Source organism: Epinephelus fuscoguttatus, linkage group LG3 (assembly GCF_011397635.1).
Source record: "Epinephelus fuscoguttatus linkage group LG3, E.fuscoguttatus.final_Chr_v1".
Classification (NCBI taxonomy): Eukaryota; Metazoa; Chordata; class Actinopteri; order Perciformes; family Serranidae; genus Epinephelus; species Epinephelus fuscoguttatus.
The window spans coordinates 27,809,958-27,834,115 of NC_064754.1; the positions used below are offsets into that span (position 1 = coordinate 27,809,958).

The 24,158-nt window shown below is 43.2% G+C and overlaps 2 protein-coding genes across 2 annotated transcripts; both read right to left on the bottom strand.

Annotated features, from left to right (window-relative positions):
* Positions 1-1,941: 1,941 nt before the first annotated feature.
* rasd3 (RASD family member 3) lies at positions 1,942-2,804 on the bottom strand. The gene has a single exon (XM_049571590.1). The coding sequence runs from the start codon at positions 2,748-2,750 to the stop codon at positions 2,115-2,117; it is 636 nt and encodes a 211-aa protein (XP_049427547.1). The 5' UTR covers positions 2,751-2,804; the 3' UTR covers positions 1,942-2,114.
* A 10,660-nt stretch (positions 2,805-13,464) lies between these two features.
* LOC125886248 (fascin-like) lies at positions 13,465-23,460 on the bottom strand. Its single transcript, XM_049572287.1, has 5 exons — positions 22,372-23,460; positions 18,256-18,412; positions 16,992-17,113; positions 16,400-16,570; positions 13,465-14,618 (listed from the first exon to the last, which is right to left on the bottom strand). Exons 1-5 carry the CDS (start codon positions 23,195-23,197, stop codon positions 14,413-14,415), a joined length of 1,482 nt encoding a protein of 493 aa, XP_049428244.1. The 5' UTR covers positions 23,198-23,460; the 3' UTR covers positions 13,465-14,412.
* Between the last annotated feature and the right edge of the window lie 698 nt (positions 23,461-24,158).

Here is a 24,158-nt window from a genome sequence, read left to right on the forward strand (position 1 = left end):
CATCCTCTTTCATCAGCAGTGCTAATATCTTCCTTCTTTTTGATGTTTCTGTGCCCACGAGTGTTATTTCTGTTTTCGGATGCAGATTATAGAACTAACATGTATCAGGACAAGTAGAGGAAGACAAGAGGAGAATAAGTGGATGAGAAGAGGACAGATGTATGAAAAGACCATGAGATCCGTGGGTTTGTTTATCCTCTTTGTTCCACTTTACAGTGTGTGTGTGTGTGTGTGTGTGTGTGCATCCAAAAACAGCATAATGTGGAGAGGAGGAGCTATTTTTATTTATGAAGCACTGACTGATCTAAATATTTCTTCTGTGCATCCACGGAGACTAACAATGGCAGCTGACGTTCATCATCATGAGAATGACAAGGGAAGAGACAAAGAAAAAGCTCAGGCATGTGCACTTATTTGTTTACGATGATGACAATTTCAAAATGTGAATTCGTATATTTTGAAACATTTTGTTGATTTATAATCATAATGTATTGATTTATGGGAAATTCAGGGATGCATGAGTCTTAAAGGCACAAGAGCAACTTTCCCAATAGTTACAGGATTTCTTTAAACATTTTAAAACATTGTATCTATTGTGGCATATAGTAATCTAACTCTTACATCTCACAGGATACTCCAAACCCTATCTCACCCCTCATTCAGGACTGAACTGTAGTGAGATTCAGTGAGACTTCAACTATTTCTCATTGCTAAATACATCTCTGAAATCAGGAAAACCCGTTTGTCCAGTCTTCATGTGGAGTGGTGAGGGCAGTGGTATAAGTGGGCCCCAGTGCACGCTATCATGACGGGCCCTAAGGCACACTAGTTACTTGTTATGTGCCTAAACAGCTACTGTACAATAGAGACTTGACACTGGATAACACCAACATCAACCAGAAATCAGCATTGCATAAATGTGTAGGTATTAAATAAGGAATTGTTCTTTTAATTGAACAGTTTTTATACCTTATTTGTAGTTTATGTAGTGTAAACATATATTTTATAACATATTTTGTTATATTTTATTACTGGCTATTTGACAAAAAAAAAGAAAAGAAAAACACGATGGTGATGGTTTGCCATATGGCACCAAATGTAAGCTGTACTTTGAACACAGGCATATATCTAAGGTGGCAATCTAAATTACTCTCACGGCCCAGTTTTCTGCACACTCTCTATGGGCCCTCTCACCCCATGGGCCCTAATGCAACTGCCCTGCCTTCACTGTCTATTTACACCCCTGGGTGAGGGTATTGACTATATTTTATGGTCTTAGTAGTATAAAAATAGTATAAAATCAAAGTTGAATGTTGGTTTGTGACCTTTAATGTGAGCACTAGTGAATGGGCAATAGCTTTCAGAAGGGACACAGAAATCATTATGGCTCCTGACTGTGGTAGTGAAGGGACGTGAGCATATTTACTCAGCTGTACTGCAGTACAATTTGAGGTACTTGAAATTTACTAGGATTTCTATTTGATCTTATGCTTCTAGCTACTCCACTACATCTCAGAGGCAAAGAGTGTACATTTCTAATGACTCTGAAGACTGTTGTTTTAGATCAGTCAGCCTATATGAAATATGATGAATTTTACAGATTATATTGAGCAGTTAAATTAGCTTTAACTCAACCAGCTGCATATCCACTATCTAATCCAAACACACCATAGGCTATATATCTTATTGACGGGGGATCTTTTGCATAACAAGCACTTTCACTTTTCTCTTAAGACTGTATATCAAATGAAGATATTGAGAAACATTTTATTGCCATAAACTTCTCTGAAAACTTAATTTTTTATTAAAAAGAAGGTTTTCTTTAACCATTAGTTAAGGTGGTGGATTGAAAATGTATGACACAGCAGACGAAAATCACAACAAACATTTTATTCACATAAGATAAACACTGTAAAAATGTGAATTAAAGTGCATCCCATATCAGGGTTTCCATTAAACTATTATGACAGTCATTACTGTCCAGACTTTCAGAGGCAGTAAAGCTTCACATAGTTCAAAGGGGACCTTCTTCCCACCTCTGGACAAACCAGGTAGAGTTCTGTGTCCAGCTGCAGTCCAGCTGCAAAGTCCTTCGTCCACTGCAGAAAATGTTCCTAAGACAGGATACAGCTGTTGTTCTTCTTCAGTGGTGGTCTCTTCTTGACCGCTGGCCTTGGCACCGTGTCTCTTCGCTTCCACGCCGCAGGGTTCAGCCGGGGCGGCAGGTTCACCTGCTGCAGCAGCGCGCCAAACACTCCGACCGTGTTCTCACCTGTGCGCGCGGACGCCTCCACGAAGTTGGCTTCCCACTCACCTTCCACTGTGGCCATGACATCAGCCGCCTGCAGCACGCGACCCTCAGTGTCTGTCAGGTCTGCCTTGCTGCCGACCACGGTGATGGGCGCGCTCTTGCCGCCCCGCAGCTCCAGGATCTCGTCGCGGAGCCGCCGCACCTCCTCCAGGGACCCGGGGTCGTCCACCGCGTACACGAGCGCGAACGCGTCGCTGTGTCGGATGCTAAGCTCCCGCATGGCCGGGAAGGAGTAGCTCCCGCTCGTGTCCAAGATCTCCAGGCGCATCTTCCCAGACCCCGCAGTGTCGTACTCTAGCACATGGAGCTCCTCGACTGTGCGCGTGTACTTGTGCTCGAAGCGGTCGTGGAGGAAGCGGCGGATGAGCGCGCTCTTGCCGACCCCGGCTGCCCCGAGGAACACCAGCCGGACCCTGCTGGGACCCTCCGACGGAGACATGCTGAGCTGAGGCGTGTGACTGACTGGAGCGCGCAGTGATCCTGCTTCGGTGGTGCCAGCTGCTCTCTGCTCTCCACCCAGCACTTAGGGCATTTATACTCTGACCACCGCTGCTCTCCACCAATCATCTCCCGCCTTCTCTCCCTCTGTCTATCTGTCTCATGAGTTTGATTCAGAATATAGGTCAAGTAGTTGGGACTTTAATTTCAGATCACGCAGCACTGTGACATTTGGCAGCATGGAAACACAAATGCATTTAATGTATTTTTACTAGTTGGTCAACAATCACCAGGCATATTAGAGATGCCCACACTGGTCACACATGCACGTGCACTTGTTTACATCTCCAGTGAGTCATGGAACATGGAGCAGTCATCACTGCAGCTTCCATAGAAACTTTAAAATCATACCAGCAGGTAGACCTGGTCATATATCATATCCGCACCATACTGTTTAGTTTATAAATGTGCTGATAAGATTAGCAATTGCAGCCATACACGGATATTTGCCCAACAAACTCCAGTCCTCATCATAGCCTACTCAGTGCTGAGAGAAAGATAGGCTGGTCAGATAATAAGTAAGTTTGAGTAAAGTAAAAGTAGGCTACAGAAGTATTATCAGCAACTTAAGTAGCTTAACAGCTACCAATTACCAATACTTCATTCCAGTCCAGGTGACATAACATACATTAAGTGCAGTAACAACATCTGCCTGTTATCACTGATTATTAGTAATGTGATAAAGGTATTTTTCTGGGTTGTCACGTGTTTGTACCTTTTAAGTTGCACCATGTACAGCTGTAGCTTAAAAAAATGTCATTGTACTGGTACAATGACAATGAAGGACTTCTATTAAAGTTGTAACTGGTCAAGGTGCAACTGTTTCTAGATACATGCATTTACTTTTGGGTAGTTTCAACTATAAGGCACATGTGCAACCTTAATCCACAAAGTAATTTTGCATATTTTTTCTTCTTTTTCCCATAATTATTTAAAAAAGAGAGACTTGATCAAGTCTGCAGCATTACAATATTGGCATTGCTGCATTATAACACACTGGGCCCCTGTAGGAGAGGTGGTGGGGCTCTCCTACATGTACATAGGAGCAAGAGTCAAGACACAAAGACTTAGTGGTGGTTTTGCATCTCTTTGTAGTCACTGTGCATCTTTTTGTATGTTTGTGTCTCTTTGTGGTCATTTGATTCTCTTCCTGGTCATTCATTCATTTTCCATAACCGCTTACCTGTTATGGGTCACGGGGGGCTGGAGCCTATCCCAGCTGACATTGGACGAGAGGCAGGGTACACCCTGGACAGGTCGCCAGACTATCACAGGGCCGACAGACAACCATTCACACTTCTTCAGCCAATTTAGAGTCACCAATTAACCTGCATGTCTTTGGACTGTGGGAGGAAGCTGGAGTACCCAGAGAAAACCCACACTGACACCGGGAGAACATACAAACTCAGCACAGAAGGGCTCCCCACCCTGGATTTGAACCAGGAACCTTCCTGGTCAGTATTTGTTAATTTGACATTTGATGTTTTGCCAACACATTCTCACTCTGACTTCGGCACATATTGATGTTTTTTTTTTTTTTTTTTAATAAAGATTTTTTTGGGGGGCATTTTGTCTTTAATGGACAGGAAAGCCAAGTGTGAAGGGGGGAGAGAGAGAGAGAGAGAGAGAGAGAGAGAGAGGATGACATGCAGCAAAGGGCCACAGGCTGGACTCAAACCTGGGCCACTGTGGCAACAGCCTTGTACATGGGGCGCCTGCTCTACCACTAAGCCACCGACGCCCCCACATATTGATGTTTGGTCATGGACTTTCCACGTCCTCATATGATGTGCAAGGTACCCTGGGTATGTTGGTTGTTGATGTTCTGGGACACCACGTCGAGTTCTGCCTGTTACATGCATTGTCTTCTTTCAAAATAGACTTCGGTTTTCACAGGAAATTTAATGTTTACATACAGTCTCTTTCAAAATAAAGGTGAAAGCTGGTGTTTGTTGAACCCTTCCACCACCGGACTTTCGCTGCATTAACTTTCATCCTTGTCCCGCCACGTTTTCCTCTGACAGCGCCAGGCACTGTTAAACTATAACGGAAACCGGCTGTGTATCATGCTGACGTTAAAGGAGGCCTTTTCTCGTTGGTTTCTGACGCCACAAGTCACTGCCAAAGCCCCGGATTTCGACAACTTCGGAGTAAGACTGGGCTTGTTTTGCAAGTGAAGGCCAGGAGCCCCTGACACTTTGGGCCCCTGGGTCTGTACACAGTAGACCCGTTCAGTAATCCATCTATGACCATTGGTACAACAACATAAATACAATACAAAAACCTAAACAGGCTAAAACAACCATTATATGTTACAGCAGAGAGTAAATAACATCCTGTAAACATGCAAACTAGTCGAATAAATAAATTAGAGGCTACAATATTTAAATATTACTTTACTTTACTAACCAAGTGTGCTATTTTCCAGATCCTTTAAAATTGATTGGAACAAAAGAAATCCCCTCTGACAATGTTGAATATAACAGATAATTCAACACACTATTTGCCTTTAAATTGTACTTGTGTAAATATACTCCACACATTCCACCACTAGTGTAATCATCAGTGATCCTCCACCCTGCTTTGAATCATCAGACCTTGCCATGTGTCACCAGTCAAACCTCCCATCACAAGCTGACTTAAAATACCATGGAATACACCTGGTGATCAAACCTTTGGCTCATTTCCCTTATTAGTGTTGCTCTTGGTCCACTGTGCTCACATGGTTTTGTTATTGTGTTCCTGATAACTCCCAGTTTGAAGTCTGGCAGTCATAAAGAGATGGTCATTCATGCACACACAACCAAGGTACAGACACGTGCAGTAATATTTACACCAGCTGTGAGTCATGGAAGGTTTTCTCTGTAATGACACAGACACACACACGTGCTTCACACATCCTGTTATTAAAACACTAGAACAAATAGAGTTTGGTGTAGCTTTGGTCTGTATTTTAAGGCAAAAATCATTTCAACAGTCTGATCATTAACGCCTGAGTGAGCCACACCTATATGGATTTCTTGAGAGGCACTTAGTGGCGTGGTTAAGTCAAACAGCTTGATAGCACAACAGATGGGTAGCAAGAGTGAGATTACATAGAACCAGACAGATTGTTTGAGGCCATCAATGGGGTTCGAGATAACCTCTTTATTATTATCACAAGATAGAGAACAAAACTCTCATTCTGTGTCTCATGCTGACTCATACTGTCTGGCTGTAGCTATCAGTCAGTAAACAGATACTGTGATAATCTGCCAATGGGTGCGTGCATTTGGGTGTGTGCATTAGTTTGTTATACAGTATCTCTTATCACTACCCTTGAAGAAGGTCAGGACTTCCTGTTTAATATAAGAGAGTAAATAAGACAGGAGCAAAATTAAATAGAGAAAAGAACAAACTGCTGGCAAACTAACCCGAGAGTCTGGTTGCAAAACCACGTTCGGTGAGTGCACCTGTCAGGCATCCTTTACTCTGACACGCACCTGTTCACTGTCAGGCATTTTAGTAAGGCTGCACAATTAATGGAAATATTAGAGAAATTGCAGCATGGCCAAATGCAAAATTCAAATTGCAGGAGCTGCAATTTTTTTTGATAAAGATAAAATGTGTCACAACACACCATTATAAATGAAACACTGCTGTGCTGCAGAGATGCCCCAGCCTGCAAAGTTATCATGCTTGTTTGGCACAGACCCCAGCAAAATCACAGCATCAACACATTATATATTATTTTTAGTGAAAAAGAAATGCAAAAATTACTATTTCCACTAAAATTGCAATTCATACCGCAATTGCATTTGTCAAAAATAATCTCATTATGATTTTTTTTGCATCTTGCAGCTCTAATTTTAAGCCTATCCTTTGACATAATTTGCAGCATTTTTGCAAAGCAACACCTTGACACATATTTTTCTCTGCAGCTGAATTCTCAGCAGTACTGCAAGGGGTGGGGATAAACAATACTGATGTACAAAGCTTGGTCAAAAGTATGTGGACACCTTCATATCACACCCACATGTGATTGTTGGTCATCTCATTCAAAAACTTTTGCATTAATATGCTACTATAACAGCTTCCTCTCTTCTGGGTTCAGTCTTTTTACAAGATTTTGGATTTGTTCACATTAAACCACAAGACTGTTACCAAGGGTCAGCCTATAATGTCGGATGATGCAGCCTCACCCACAGTCTGCATTCAAGTTCATCTCAAATGTGTCTGATGGGTTCAGGTCAGGACTCGTGCAACCTAGTCAAGTTCTTCCACAATAAACTGATACAACATTTCCTTCAGCAACCTGGTGCTTCCAGCACCTCAGCAAAGTCTCAGTCACATGGAGTGATGATCATCCTGTTTTATCTTCATTTACCTAGTTGAAACAGAAGACTGAATTCACCAAACAAAGATGCAAGTTCCATAAAATATAATTAAATGCTGTGGTAATAACACTGTTTCACTAGAAGTAGCCTAAACCATGAAAGGACAGAGGCATCCACATGCCTTTGGCCATAAAGTGCACACAGTGAAATCAAAATCATTGTCACATTATCCACACTAGATGGCAGTAGTAGACTAATTAGAATGTTAATGGCAGTCAGGTTAAAACAGTTAAGTAGTGAGCTTGATGATGACTGATGTTATAACTGTAGACTCACAAAAACAAAGAAACTACAAATTTAGAGTCATGCCCAACATATGTTGTGTGACAAGCGTTATGAGCAACCACCTCATAAAAATATAAACAAACAGTTAACAGCAAACACAAACAGTTTAGTCACAAAAGTGTACATGTGACATTTTTGATAGTAATCAGAAAAAACACAAGAAGACTTGACTCCAGACCCGCTTACCAGCGTTCTCCCAGACCTTTAAACCACTTACATTCTGAGCAACCTCCATGTACAGATGAAAACCATGAGATGTGTTTTTTATGGCGCAGAGGATGCAAATGTTGGTCGGTCAGTCAGCCCACCACTTTGCGTCAGACTGAAAAAGCTCTACAAGCACTGAACTGATTGTCATGATATGTGGTACAGACATGTTACCCAGAGGATGAAGTCTACTGACATTAATGATCCTCTCATTTTTTATCCAGAAGCTAAAAGTTTTCACCTATCCAGTAAAATATTTCTTAATCTATCGCTTGGATTGCCACAACATTTGGCACAGCCATTCATGGTCCCAAGAGGATCTACCAAAATGACTTCAGTAATTGACTTTTTTTCAGTGAGTGACTTTTAGCCTGGGCGGCACGGTGGTGTGGTGGTTAGCACTCTCGCCTCACAGCAAGAGGGTTGCCGGTTCGATCCAGGGCGTGGGAGCCCTTCTTTGTGGAGTTTGCATGTTCTCCCCGTGTCAGCGTGGGTTCTCTTCGGGCACTCCGGCTTCCTCCCACAGTCCAAAGACATGCAGATTGGGGACTAGGTTAATTGGTGACTCTAAATTGTCCGTAGGTGTGAATGTGAGTGTGAATGGTTGTTTGTCTCTATGTGTCAGCCCTGCGATAGTCTGGCGACCTGTCCAGGGTGTACCCTGCCTCTTGCCCAATGTAGCTGGGATAGGCTCCAGCCCCCCCGCGACCCTCAAGAGGATGAAGCGGTTAGAAAATGAATGAATGAATACTTTTAGCCTACCGCTTTGAGTTTGATGTTTGTGATTTTGAGTAGGGGTGGGTATTAGCATTCGATACCTTTGAGGTATCAACTGAAATAATCCACTACCAAGTAGTGTCAGAATCTCTCCACTCAAACAATACCTGCATTTGATCCTTTTTGAACTGGGGCTCTGATTCTGAGCAGTCCTGTTGGATCAGGAAACTTTCTGTTGCTGCCATCTTCGGAGCCACTCTCCTCCGGCAGGTGGACAGTTCATCATCTGCTCAGTTAGCACAAGCTAACACAGCAGGAACAGCTAATATCCAACACTGAGCTGTTTAACTTTCCCAACAAATCACAACACCAATACAGCTCAACTCTGCTGTTAAACCTGTTAGCCGTGTCACTGTGTGTGTGTGTGTGTGTGTGTGTGTGTGTGTGGTTGGATAGCCTCTCTTAACTGACCCAGGTGCAGAGCTCACACTCTCTCAGCAGCAACCCATACAGTCTGTGGTGTAGTGATGTCAAGCACGGTGTATTTGATGGAGTTTGCAGTTCAGTGTGCCAAGATGCCACCAACACACTCGAAAGTATGGCTATATAGCCTAATACACACCACTCCAGTCACATTACCGATATGGAATAAAGTACACAGTTGGTATCAGTATCACTTTAAGGGTATTGGAATTTTTTAAATGATACCCAGTCATAGTTTGGACTATAGTGTCTTGACAACTGAATGGATTGCCATGAAACATTCATGTTCTCCTCAGGATAAAGCTGAAGGAAGGAGGACGCACAACTCCAATATTTCCAATCGCGATTGGTGCAAGCTGCAGAGAGATTCCAAAGAAACTAGTAAGCAACAGCACTCACAAAAGACTAGAGTCAAAATCTATGTTTTAATAGGGCAACACACGGCCAAACAAAATGACAGACGCGTTTCGGCCTAAGCCTTCTTCAGTGTATCAAGAGACTTTGGCCATGTGTTGCCCTATTAAAACATAGATTTTGACTCTAGTCTTTTGTGAGAGCTGTTGCCTACTAGTTTCTTTCTCCTCAGGATAAGCCATAAAAACTTTGGTGATCCTCCTGATTTTTTATTTTTTTTTTTGCATCTAGCTGGGTCATCAGTAGTTCAGGTGCTGAACTACTCGCGGTGGGCGTATGGTGCGCCGCGACCGGCTTGAGGCGGAGCAGGCTCACAGCTTATGTGTTTGTCACTTTCTTTTTCATTTTAACCCACACCATGATCTTTTCCTGACCCTAACCAAGTGGTTTTTGTGCCTAAACCTAACCAGACCTTAACCACAGGGCATCATGATGATTTCAGAACGGACTTCGGAAAAATGAGTTAAATATGATCGGAACAATGGGATGTCGGACCAATGGGCTGTCGAACCAATGGGCAGTTCCCAGATCGAAATGTCAACTTGTCCGATTCAAAACTAATCATATTTGATCAACTTCAGCTGTACTTTGTGTTTAGTGCTTATAAGTAAATGTTAGCATGCTAACATGCTATACTAAGAGTGTGACCATGGTCAACATTATACCTGTTAGGCATCTAGAGGTTAGCATTGTCACTGAGTGTGTTAGCATGGTGGTGTTGTTAGCAGTTAGCTCAAAAGATTCCCTGCACCTAAGTATAGACTACAGACTCACATTAGCTTGCCTATAGACTTTTTCTTATTAAATGATGTCATGATATACTAACAAGAAGGATTTTCTTAACTCTTTAGTTTATTTGAAAAATACAAAAGCCCCAAATGTGAGGCGTCATGCATAATTTTCACTGGACAGGAGCAGTATTCCCCTGCCACATGCACAGTTTCATCAAGCACAGATTGAACACGCTCTTCTTCTTCCTCTGTTGTAGAGATTTATAACCCTGGATGACTCAGGACTCTCCTCGCGCAAGCATAAATGCAGGGGAGACAAAAATCTGTCCTACTTCTCATGGTCAACAATAACCTTTCTGCCGCTCATCTTTTCATCTTCCACCTCATTCATTTCCTGCTTTGTCCTCCCCTCTGCTTATTAGTCTTTTCGTCTTCCACTCAAGTGCCATATTAGCATGGTCTGGCAGGCAGATTTGTTAGGACCCTGCCAAGTGTTTTCTCTTACACATGTTTTGCGCACATAACACACAAACACAGACTGACTGAAAGGATGTGGGAATGGGAGTATTATTGTATTAGTGTGAGCACAGTGGAAGCTCCAATTCATTTAGGGACTATCACATGTCTGCGCTTTATTTCCTCTTCCACTCACTTAGAAGTGACTCAGGAACTGTCTGTGGTTACTGACTCTGAGCATTACAAGGTTTATTAATATTATTGATCCATGTGTGTCTGTTACATCTCCAAATATTCATCCTCCTCCAGCCCCATCCCTGCCATTACCTGTTACCATGGCAACATGCAGAGCTCCTACAGCGGAGGATGAAGGATGCTTGACGCTTCCTCTCTGTCCGTATCAGAACATGCATGTAAAGTTTGGCTCACATCAGAATGACTGTGTGTTTTCTTTATCAGAGGACGAGAGCTGAGTTTCCTCTGCAGAAGGACGGAGAAAGTGGAGTAGGTTACCTCCCTCTACCCCCGCCTTCCTTTCTCTTGTACAGTTTTGGCTCAGTGCAATCTCAAGGGGACGTGATGCAGGCGCTTTCATCTTTCTCCCACACACAACAGCATTTGCAAAAATCATGACAACGGATTTTCTTATCTGAGGAAGATGGTTTGCTGTATCAGATAAACCATGAAAAGTCACTAATGATGGCCTACTTTCTATTCAGGTTGAGATTGAAGGAGCAAGACACCAAGTGGCTCACAGTGAATGATGGAGCAATGGACCTCTATGGCACAGAGGAATAAGCTACAATATGTCAAGCTTCAGACACACAGACAGCACTTAATAGGATCAGTTTATCACTGGTTTTGGACTTTTCATTGGATTTAATATAAAAAATATATATCAGACGCAGGCTTTTAACAGTAATAATTATTTCAGTAAAATGCTTAATTTTCATCCAGTACTCCATTTATTTTCAAGATAAATGATATCTGTCCCTCAAAAAACTTCAGGCCTCTGTTTTCTCGGATATTATGTATCTGATCAAAGTCATTACAAACAAGAAGTTACCATGATGCTAGAAGCTCTGCGAGGCTGCACTTTGAGTTGAGTCACTATCTAAGGTTAGCCTGTTAGCATGCTAACATTTTCTAACTAGCATTAAGTACAAAGTGCACTGCAGTTGATGCAGGTATTTGGTCTTAAGCCAAACTATTGAACAAATTAAATGTTAAAATGTCTGGTGATGAAAAGACAGAGGCTCAAGAGAGTTATCATGATTCCTCCTGAAGGAGAAAATGACCATGGTCAATAAAAACCACAAATATGAACACTGTGGTGGAGCGAGATGAAATACCTGTTAATCACCAAAGTCAGGAGGCCATGAATATTGGTATTGGATGATCGGACTCATTTGGCTATTTATAAAACAAAACACACAATATAATATATACAATTGTATACTGTATATATTTCAGATTGTCTACTTTACTATTTTATTATTTATTTTATTTTATTGTCTACTCAAATATTTTATTTTATTTTAATGTCTACTTTAATATTTTATTTTTATTTTATTTTAATGTCTACTTTAATATTTTATTTTATTTATTTCATTGTCTATTTTAGTATTTTATTTATATCTTCATCTTTATCTCTTGTTTCCATTCATGTTGTATTTCTATTTCTACTTTGCATGGAGCATTGGAACAAAAACAATTTCCCCCCGGGGATTAATAAAGTATTCTGAATCTGAATCTGAATCTGAATCAAGTTTTTTCAGTTGTTTCAGTTTCAACCAAAGTGGCTGATTGACAGTTTGCTATACCCACATCTCACACTATTAAGGGTAAAATCCTGTGATTCTCAGGATAATATACAGACCTTACCATTAACAGTTTTCTTAGGTCCTGTTTATACGACAACGATTTTAACCGAAAACGGTAAACTTCAGTTGCGTTTTGGCTGATTGTTCACACGACAGTGGTGTTTTGGCTGCCTGAAAAGACAACCTTTTGAAAATGGGTTCCAGAGTGCAATATTGTGGAAACAGCACCGCCTCCCTCATCATGTAAACTTGCAATATGCAGTCCCTCTAAAAACGGAGACTTTTCGCATATGTGCATTATGGTTCCAGTCGCTAGGGATGCACGAGAAAGTTGACCATCACAACAACAATGGCGGACTCCCGAGCTCTCTTTGTGCTGGTCACCCTATTGAATTTATCAACGCTTCTCCAGCAAAGTGTAGATTTACTGTAGCAACTCCACAACGTTGTCTGTCCAGACAAACGGTTGTGTGGTTGGCATTTTGTTTGTTTATACATCGCCTCTCTGTAGAAAGAAGCGCATGTTGTTTATAAAGTCACACCGCCAACTACTGGCGGGGTTTGTATACTTGAGCGTTTTTGATCATATTTGCAGATCTGTGTGCACAGCAATTGATATCAAAACGTTGTTGTCTGAACGTGGAACTTTTTTCAAAATGAAAAACGATTTAGTTTTCAGCAGATAGTTTTCATGTAATCAGGCCTTAGAGACAATTTCATTGGTAGATACGACGTAAACTGTCGACAGATGGGCCTGTTAAATATCCCCATATCAGAAAATGAACAAATTAAAACAAAGGAAATCAAGGAGGAGGTCCACTGTTAAGAGGGAAAACTTTATTGTGATTTTTACTCCGTTCAGTTGAAATGAAAGAACATGGAAAAGACTGAAATACTCTATGGAAGGCACAGCCACAATAATAACCAGACAGATGACTGCCTCTTTCATTGTGTTAACACACGAGCAGCAGCAGCACCCAATCTAAGACAGACATTTCATTTCAACAAACATGTGCTTTTCACTTCTTGCAGTTATTGTGCAGATTTTGATTCACAGTTAGAATTCATGTATCTATGACTGCATATTTACTATGTATTTATGTGCATTTTAATGTGTTGTAACTAGATCTCCCTTTCACTCCTTTTAACTGAAAGGATTATCATTCTTAATAAGACAGCTCCTTCAGTCGACGAGTACACTTCAAAGCTCCTTTCATTTGTTCCCTCCTGAAGTATCATTTAAAACCTTATACTAAACAGAGCAGTGGATTACAGTCTTTAAGGGAAACCTTTGACTACTCCCTGTAGATGCATCTGTCATTATACAGATTTTGTCTGCCTGCACATCTAAGAGTAGGAAACGAAACGTGGAGCGAGTAGCATGCAGATGAACAGCATATTAGATCTGCAGCCACGTCCCATTTCTTTCTTTACAGCCTCAACAAACTTTTACACTTTAAGTCTCCATGGTTACTATGTTTTTGAAGCATTCAGCGACAAAGAAAGCCTTATTTACAGCAGAAACATGTAAATCAGTAATCTGTTCAGTCAGTCAATCAGTTATCTAATGAGTGTTGTGCTTTATGGTGTGAAAGAGAGCAGGAGATGAAAGCAGCACGACAGAGGCAGCAGAACATTTAGCAGAAGAAGGTTAGATATTGTAAGTTATGAGTTATAGCATTCTATATGTTCGTTTACACCAGTAGTTACCACAGATAGGCACAACTAATAACAGTAAGCATCCTGACATTCATCAGGAACCGCTTGTGTAAATTTGACTGGAAGTGAAACAAATAACCACACTATGATTCATTCGTTAAACAACACGTCATCAGTACATCCAAATCTCCAGTAAAAAGCCCAGTAAGAAGAGATAGTGGTCCAGAAAGAAAAAGAATAAAAAATAAAACACCTGTAGTGCTTTGGTGCCACGACTTCCAGTTTATCAGCTTCAGTTTCATTTGAACATCCATCCAGACAAATTCACAATTATACACACACACGCACACACACACACACAGGCACACGTATGCAAAAAAACAGCTACCTACAGTATCTATCAATAGTTTGAAGCATTGTGTCAGATAGTGGAGAAGTCCGGCTTTGCTTTCTCAGTATTCCCAGAGGGTGGCGCTGTCCAGGGAGTCGGCGCTGGCCTTTAGCCCTCCAGCATGGTCTCCTTTAAGGTACTTCCCCCCCAGAGCGCAGATGGCCATCTTGTTGAGGTCACAGAACTCAAACAGAAACTGGACAGGTGTGGAGCTGCTGCACCCCACCGCTGTGTCGTCTCCAACACACCAATACTTCCCCTGGGAGTCTGGACAAACACAAACGCACTTAATGACACATGACTCTCATGCAGAACAAATAACGCCATGTTATATGTTTATGTATTCAAAGTGACGAGTTATATAATCAAGTGAATGCTCACTGCATTTAATTTCACAGTTTTCTGGTAATTTTAAGGGTGATATGAAAAGAAAACATTTCTTATTTTCATTTAAATGCTACAAGCCTCATTTTGCTTATTATCTATATCATGACATCACCATATTGTTATGGAGAGGAAAGTAAGCAGGTCATATTGATTCATTGTTCAGCTCTAAGTAAGAGTGCTGGTTGAAATGATAAAAGGTTTCAGATGATGGACAGACAGCCATAATATTTTTCCCATTAGATGTTTAAAGTAATGACTTTCTCTACAGCACAGTAAAATTAAAGGGCTGTGGTGAGTCTACACCAAGCCAAGAGCAGATAGGGATGTTGTTCACAGCATAATGTAGATATTTTCTTGCATTAAAAAACAGCTTCATACAGTCTCAGGTGTCTACGTGTTCACTGCAGCTGGAAAGCAGGCAAAAATATCTAAATACTGTACTGACATGAAACTTTTGACTACCTTCATTTAAGACACTTCGTGTAGGATTTGATCATTTCAGACTTTAGTGCCCTCAGTGGTAGAATAAAACTACTTCGCAGTTCAATGTCTCTGCGTGCGAACCAGTCAAGTTTCTCTTACAGTTTACATTCATGTCTGTAAAAACATGTATGCTTTACACACAACCTCTTGCTGACAGCACAGATCGATACAATCAGCACAGTTTCATGGTGGACACCCAAGATTAGATTCACCTACTTAGCATCTAATCAAATGTCTCCCCTTCTGTTCCTGAGTTATGATGTTAAATAATGGCCAGAAAAGTGTTTTATGCACATCATTATGATGTCACATTGAAGTTGACTTTTGACCTTTTAGATAAAAAATGTCATCACTTCATCATTTTATCCTGTCTGATAAGTGTGTGAAATTTTGTCAAAATTAGCTCAAGAATTCTTGAGTTATGGTCAAAAACATGTTTTGTGAGGTCACAGTGACCTTGACCTTTAACCTTTGACTACCAAATTCTAATCAGTTTATTGTTGAGTCCAAGTGGAAGTTTGTGCAAAATCTGAAGAAATTCCCTTAAGGTGCTCTTGCGATATTGCCAGACACGGTCACACTGACCTTGACCTTTGACCACGACAATCTAATCAGTTCATCAGTAACACAAAGTGAACTACTGCCAGAAAAAAATGAAAAATTCCCTCAAGGTGTTCTTGAGATTATGCAGTTAGAAGAATGAGACAGACAGGGTCACAGTGACCTTGACCATTAAAATCTAATCAGTTCATTGTTGAGTCCACATGGACGTTTGTGCAAAATTTGAAGACTTCCCTCAAGGGGTCCTTCAGATATCACCATTACAAGAACGGGATGGACAGGCAGATGACCTGAAAACATAATGCCTCTGGCCACAGCTGTCGTTCGCTAACATGGCCTCCATGCTGCTTTCTGCTGTTTACTAACCTGTGTAGTTGCTGGTAGTTGTAAATGTTGTGTTTACTACTTGTTTCTGTTTCCCCCAAGTGGCCAAAAAAAGTCACTGAACGCAGGTTTTGCGTCACTGCAGGATTTGAACATTACCGATTTTGGCACCTCCAAGTGCTTGTATACACTTTGGCAAACTGTCTCACTTTCCTACAGTTAAAACCTTCTGCCATTAGGATGCTAAAACATGCTATAATCACATATTGTCTACACAACAGTCAACTGCCCACCTTTAAGGGAGTAAGCGCCATTGTGGAACTCCAGCTGGAAAACATCATATGATGCTCGATTGGAGTCCAGAGTCGCCATCCCAGCTTTACGAGCCCCAATGAAACCATGCTCCCCACGAAGGACAATGATTGGACGGTTGATCAGCTTCATCAGGAACAGTTCAGCCTCCCCTGGAGAGACAGGATAAGGGTTGCGTCAAACTGATCTGGGACTTGTTTCCCAGAAGCATCTTGAAGCTAAGATAATCATAACTCATCAACACACAAAGGTACTAAGATTATCTAAACTTGAAGGTGCTTTTGGGAAACAGGGTCCCTGGTCTGTTTTTCTGTCTCTTCAAGAATACAGTGTGTGCTAGGATTTTCCTAGTTGAGAAAAAGTACAGACACTTGTCTTAAAAAAACGGAACAATTCAGAACCCACTTCTTTCCCGGCAACTTAAAGTTAACAACTTTTCAATGCACTCCGAAAAGTGCATACACAAAAACTACTTGGTTAAATTAACACGAGCCCTTTTCTTTGTTACTTCCCACCCCTGCCTCACTTTTCATATGTTCATGTCATTTCAGAAACATCAGAAACGTCACTGACCTGCATTGTCAACAGTAGCAGCTAGCTGCCCGTTCCTCTTAGCGACCACATATTTGTTGTTAGCTGCACGAACACACACACGGCCGTCACGCCACTCCAGTTCAAAGAAACTGTTGGCTGATCTGTAAAACACGTTAACAAATTCTATGAGCAGATTGGGAAGGATGGGTATGTGTAGACTAGGGACGGGACGATTGCACTAAAAAAGGCCCTGATAAGTTGACCTGTTGAATTTCTAATATCTGTATAATCATGACTATTGTGTCAAGCAGCACCTAAAGAGACGGCTGGGCAATCAGCAGTAAAAGAGACCTGTAAAAACAGGTTGCATAGACCCCAACCTCAAAAAACACAAGGTCTTAATCAATCATTATATCAAAAGATATAATGCCATTTACTTATCTGAAAAGCCTGGCTTTTTAAGATTGTTTGTTTTTCAGTAAAAGGATGTGTACTAAAAAGATGTGCCCTATCTGTAGCTCTTTTTACACAGAGATTGCGCTATAGGGCTGCTACAAAGTCCTGTCTTTTTGCTTCCTTTGCATTTTTACACAGAACCAAAAAACAGCAGCATCTTGCCACTCCAGTGTGTAATTTTAGAAAGCATGCTGGCATCGTGGAAGCAAAAGAGGCACACTCAACGTGTAAAACACCAGCATCAGCCTCTAGTGTGACATAGAGGCCGTTGGCAGCACTTTATAAACAATAACAATGTCATGACCATGGCAATAACAATCATTTCCCGTTTGTGTTACATGGCAGTTAATCTTGTCCTCTACTTGAAGGGTAAGGAGCTCCCAGACCTCAATGTTTTCCCAATCAGCGGACATTTTCTGCTACTGTTCTTCTAATTTGAGTTAGCTGCCAACTGCTACCAACTCCTGTTTTTCTCCTGGCTGTGGGATGCACGCATAACACGTCATCAAAACATCACAACCATGCTTCCCAGGATCCCATCCTGCTGGCTTTTCGCTGCCGTTACTACCTCCAATGCTGGCTTAATGGCGAGACAACTCTGTCCCCTCATTCCACGATTGTACCTTTTACACAGCATGGTGAGGTGTGAAATTCCCACCTTGAAGAGACAGTGTAAAAGGGACTCCCATTATGTTTTAGTGCCATTTTAAAAGACGATTATCAGGATAATATTGTTTTTGGCCAGGATATTGCGACAGGAAAATTTCATGTCGTCTGATACCAGTGTGGACAAAAGTGTGTGATATTCAACATGATGCAGTATACAGTACTGTGTGTTTGTGGTTACTTAGTGGAGGCAGTGCACTGCAGTCCTCCAGATGCTGTCAGAGTCCAGTATTTTCCAGCGGCGGTTCTGAAGGCACACTTCCTGTCCTCACGGCTCATCTCCAACTGGAAGACTTCCTGGTCCCCTTCCTCATCCTGATTGGCTGACAGGTCCATGCCTAGAAAAGTGGGGCAGTCTGTTGTCAGATTTCATTTGTCTCTGAAGGTTTTCCTCCTTTTCTGAAACTCTCCTTCCCTCTAATTCATGAAGCTGCCTCAACAGACTCTTAAAGGGACAAAGCATGCTGAACTCTCACTGCCCAGCTGTTTGAGGTGCGGTTACATGGGTTTGTTGTAATATGGCACACATGCAGGGAATGTGCCAGTCCTGAAAGGAACTCAGTAAAGGGAGGGGAGCGAACAAAAGCAAGATTTTCTGGATAAGAAAAAAAAGAGAATTGCAAGTATTGGACAAAAATGTCTTGCGACTGCATTCTTGTTTAATGACACTGTGGCTCTCTCATGGTGAATATCTGTAGGCTTGAATTCAAAACATACATGCTGTGAGTCCCAAAAAAGAGGACTTGAGACCTGACTCCCCAAAGACTTGACATGAAACTTAGGAGCAAAACCATTCAAGTCTCAAGCGTTAGCCTGCTAAAACTGCAGAATGGAAACAAGAACAGCTAAGCTTTGCATGGCCAAACGCTTTAAACGCAACAATACTAGTGTTCTTGCATCGAGATGGTCTCAGTTATGTAACAAGAACACTAGTAAAGCAGAATTAATTGATTTTTAGCCACTTGCAGAAGCGGAGGAAGCCGTAAATAACACTGACATATCATCCACTTATAAAGTTGATAGCTCCCTGTGTACACATTGAGCAGATACACAGCAACATAAGCAATTTTTCAGTCACCACAGTGTTTGGTGTTGGACAGGAATCTACGGTCAGTTTGGACAGGAATGTATGGAGCTAGGAGAGCTTTGACAACGAAAACAGCTGCCTGCTTCGTCTGAAGACAACGTTAATGAAAATGATTATGGATCATAAAATCAAAACAAAACTAAGAGCTGCAAGATGCTAAAATGCTCCGTAGGGCTGACAGGAACAGCGGAGTCAGGCCACAACTCTCTGTGGGTTTGTCACTATAAGTAACACCTTTGCATCAAGGTAGATACAGTATGCACACAGGTCTTCATTTGACCCATTGTTAGATAAATGAAACCACTAATTAGTGCAGCTTTAACACAGCTTTGAAAGACACATTTTCAAATCAGAGACAGGAGATACTGTCATCGTGATGTGCAGGTTGCTTATCATCTCAGCTGCTGGAAAAACATGTTGGCATTGTTTCTGCAAACCACAAGTACATTACATTTACCTATTTCATACGTATCATATCACTCTCTAAAGTGACATAGTATATGAGCTGACCTTGTCGTCACATGGAAGAGAGGATGATGGATTGCGTGTCACGTAGGCGAGATGCCAACCAAGCTGCGGACCAGTGCAGACCACTGTTTGAGACCAACAAACAGCAAAACCGGTTGTGTTTTAACGAGTCATTGCTGGGGTTTTTTTTCAGCGGCTTTTTAGCCACCAAACATAGGTGTTTTGTAGCAACCTCACACTGTTTTTCCAGCGGGGATAGTGGCACAAAATCTGGTTCATTTTATGGACACATCGCTACATTTGCTGCTAAAATAGGGGCACAAAAAAGCATTTTTTTTTAAAAAAAAGCTGAGACATTGCCGAGTGTCCTGCCGGAATAGTGACATATAAAGCAGTTATTTTTACCAAGACATCACAGTGTTTCCTCACGGGATGGTGGCACAAGGCATTTTTTTTTTCTTTACTGAGACATCGCTGCTTTTCTAGCAGGGATTCCATCCATCCATTTTCATCCGCTTGTGTGGGGCTGGGTTGCAGGGGCAGCGGGCCAAGCAAAGCACCCTAGACGTCCCTCTCCCCAGCAACACTTTCCATCTCCTCCTGGAGGACCCCAAGGTGTTCCCAGGCCAAATGAGATATGTAATCCCTCCAGTGTGTTCTGGGTCTGCCCCGGGGGCTCCTACCAGTGGGATGTGCCCGAAACACCTCCAGCAGGAGGCGTCCAGGAGGCATCCTGATCAGATGCCCGAACCACCTCAACTGACACCTTTCAACACCAAGGAGCAGCCGCTCTACTCCAAGCTCCCTCTGAATGTTCAAGCTCCTTACCCTATCTCTAAGGCTGAGCCCAGCCACCCCACTGAGGAAACTCATTTCGACAATCCATGATCTCATTCTTTCGGTCACTACCCAGAGCTCATGACCATAGGTGAGGGTTGGGATGTGGATGGACCAGTAAATCGAAAGCTTCGCCTTTTGGCTGTGCTCCCTCTTTACCAAGACAGTCCTGCGCAACCCCACATCACTGCAGAAGCCGCACCAAACCACTGATCCATCTCACGCTTCATTCTACCCTCACTCATGAACAAGACCCTGAGATACTTGAACTCCCTCGCTTGAGGCAGGAACTCTCCCCCAACCTGGAGCTGACAATCAGGTTCCGGCAGGGAACCATGGCCTCAGATTTGGAGGTGCTGACTCTCATCCCGACCACTTCACACTCGGCTGCAAACCGCCCCAGTGCCTGCTAGAGGTCATGGTATGATGAAACCAACAGAACCAAATCATCTGCGAAAAGCAGAGATGCAATTCTGAGGTCCCCAAACCGGACTCCTCCCTCCACCCAGCTGTATCCTGTCCATGAATATCACAAACAGGATCGGTGACAAGGGACAACCCTGGCGAAGGCCAACACCCACAGAGATGTTTAACTTGAATGCAGCTCTCACTTTGGTCATACAGGGACCGGATGGCTCGTAGCAGCGAGCCTGGTACCCTGTACTACGCCTTCTCCAAGTCCACTCCCACTACCCCTCCAGCAGGGGGGTCCTAACCATAACCAAATGGTTTTTGTGCCTAAACCTAACCACATGTTAACCACATCATTGTTGAAACGTAAAGTTACCTTCTACATAATAACAAGGAAATGCAACACATCAAGGGTTTGCAGAAACATACAATGCCACCATTTGGGTTGTGCTTATAAAGACTTGAAACTTGACAAGGCTCAAATGACTTAATGACAGCTGTCTCTCTGCCATGGATAGAAGAGATCAGGGGGAAAAAAGCTCTTGCTCTTCATTAAGAGACTTGACACAAAAACCTAATTTCTACTGTTGAGCGACCGGCTAACAAAATGTCTGTGCACGCCCACACTGAGCCTGCTGCCCCATCAGGAGATAGATGCAGAAGCACAGGCTAACCCCTAATATAATGGTTTAATGTCTACTACTTCAGTGAAAGACCAGGTCACGAGTCACTGCCCTACAACGACCTCATTCAAACATAATTATGTCTTCATTTGCAATCCATCTCTTCTGGAATGCACACACACACACACACACACACACACACACACAATTTCTGCATGCATTAAAGCATTTTGACTGCAGGGATGAACTGCTGTCAACGATCAGTCCCATGTGCATGGCAGCATGCAGTCAGAGACAGAGTGGCGACCAGACAAAGAGGTTGCATGTGGCATGAAGCTCCACATTCAGCCTGAGTCACACCTCCCTCTGTTTTCTCTGCCTCTCCTCCATTTTATCCCTTTTGTCTCCAAAACAAATTCCTCCTTGTTTTCTGTCTTTATTCTCAGTCTATTCTGAGATAAAGAGAGATGGATAACTGTAGACTGGAGCTGACCCTGAAGCAGCAGCCACAATGCAGGGGTAGAATTACTGCAGAAAAATGTTAAGCTAGGCAGAGGCTGGCCAGCAAGGAGGGAGGGAAGGAGAGAGGGAGGGAGGAAAGGAGGGAGGAGGACAGGGGAGAAAGTGAGAGCATGATAATGAAAAACACATGGTGTGAGGAAAAAGAAGTAACAGGAGTCTCTGATTCTCTCCTGTTCCTTCTCTTTGTCACACACACACACACACACACACACACACACACACACACACACACACACACAGTAAAACCATGCAACAGCTGCATGTGGTGTGTGCCCAGTTATGCAGTGACTTCATCTGTACAGTGATATGTGATTTTTCTCTCTGGCTCTGTGTGGCTGCAGAGCCTCACCTTGCCTCGTGGAGACGTTTCTCTCGTTGCCTGCAGTCAGCACGACCTGCGCGTGGCTGCGCTCCAGGCCAAACAGTTCATCCTTGCCCACCTTGGTGCTCCTCCCAGACTTCATAGTGCCAGTTGGGCCCGTGGGGGCCAGGTAGCGGCCGTTGCAGTCACGGAATGCCACTTTTCCGGAGCGGAACTCCAGCATAAAGCCGGTGTCCTTGTCCGTTTTCGTGGACAGGCTGCCATCATTGCGGAGGAAGCGGTTGTCAGAAGTCTCGAGGTGGTAGCGCTGGTCACGGTAAACCAGTGTCACAAGGGAGTCCACCCCCCAGGGGACATCCCGGTCTATTGACACCTCGTCGTGCGCACTCAGGTGGGCGAAGCGTTTGCGCGCAAAGCTGTACAGGTTGACCTGCGGGTGCACAGCCAGATGCACACTCCATCTCTCTGTCGGTGTGTCGGTTTGCGCAAAGCAAGTGATCCGGTCCTCGCTGCCGCTCAGGTACCGGCCATAGGGCTCGGACTGCAGAGACCACCGCCCGTCCTCGTGCGCGGTGATGACGAAGCGGCAGTCCCGGCCGCCGCGCGTCTCGCTGTCCGCGGTAACGTTGCCGTCTTTGTCCGTGGCGAGGTAGCGGCCCAGGTGGGAGCGGAGGAACACGGCGCTGCCGTCCTCCCCGGTCTGCTCCAGGGTCCAGGTCTGCTTCTTCTTCAGGCTGCTGGCCGAAGCGTTGATTTTAAAGCCGAAAGTCTCCGCCGTCAGATACTTGCCCTCGCTGTTGATGAGCCCCAGAGGGATCTGCAGCAGGTCCCCGTCGGCGCCGTTTGCGGACATGATTGCAGTGTGTCAAGAAGGGAAAAGAAGAGGAGATGCTCCTGTGCAGAGAGGACACGCGGACAGAGAGAGGGAGAGACAGAGTGAATGTGGGATGTGGGTGTCTGAGGGAGGGATAGAGAGATATACAGAGAGAGAGAGAGAGCTGCTCTCTGCTGACTGATGATGATGATGATGATGATGATGAGTGTCCCCTGACTGCAAATCCAGACTGCCTTTGGAGCTGCAGGAGTTGCAGGACTGGGAGTCTTTTTTTTTCTAACGGCAGTACACGCCCCAGATACAGGCAAATGGAAAACCACCCCCACCCCTGTTCACACACACACACACACACACACACACACACACACACATTTCAATATCATCCAAACTATTATCAGTACATCCATGTGTCCCCCTACTTTCCCTCCCTCCAATTGAAATCTGCTCAGTTCCACATGGATAGAGCCATTCACCCACTGACAGAACACTGTTTGTCTTCAGGGCTGCATGTGTGTGTGTGCGCTGGGCTATGAAGACATCAAGTTAAAGTTTATTAGAACGAGATATCTGGCCGGCCAAAGTCTTTCTGCTAACTTTTACTCTGTGGTGGAAGCAGTGCTCAGATCCTGTGCTGAAGTAGAAGTAGTGCCAAAAATACTGTAAAAGTCCTGCATCCAAAGGCCCACTCAAGTGAAAGTAGCAAAACTACTCAAAAGTACTGCAGAAAATCAGATTCTCCCTACAACTGACTGTCATATTGTTACAGCTGATACATTATGACATTATTATATTGTCAAAAGGCCCAGGCATCAACGTGTAAACAGCATTTCACTGTTTTAGCTAAGGTGGAGCTAGTTTTAACTACTTTCAGTCCAGTTATTCTCAGCCTGGGGTTTGGGCCCCATCTTAGTCAGACCTATCTCCACACCTGGCTGTAGCGCTGTGCCATCTCTGAGAAAACTAGGGCTACTCCAAAGGT

Bases quoted from the DNA above. Each gene is read 5' to 3' on its own strand.
- rasd3 (XM_049571590.1), bottom strand. From the start codon at position 2,750: ATGTCTCCGTCGGAGGGTCCCAGCAGGGTCCGGCTGGTGTTCCTCGGG.
- LOC125886248 (XM_049572287.1), bottom strand. From the start codon at position 23,197: ATGTCCGCAAACGGCGCCGACGGGGACCTGCTGCAGATCCCTCTGGGG. The intron at 17,114-18,255 runs GTAACCACAAAC...CGTGTTTTACAG, and splicing joins CAGTGCACTGCCTCCACTAA to ATCAGCCAACAGTTTCTTTG. The intron at 16,571-16,991 runs GTCAGTGACGTT...CTGTCTCTCCAG, and splicing joins TGCTACTGTTGACAATGCAG to GGGAGGCTGAACTGTTCCTG.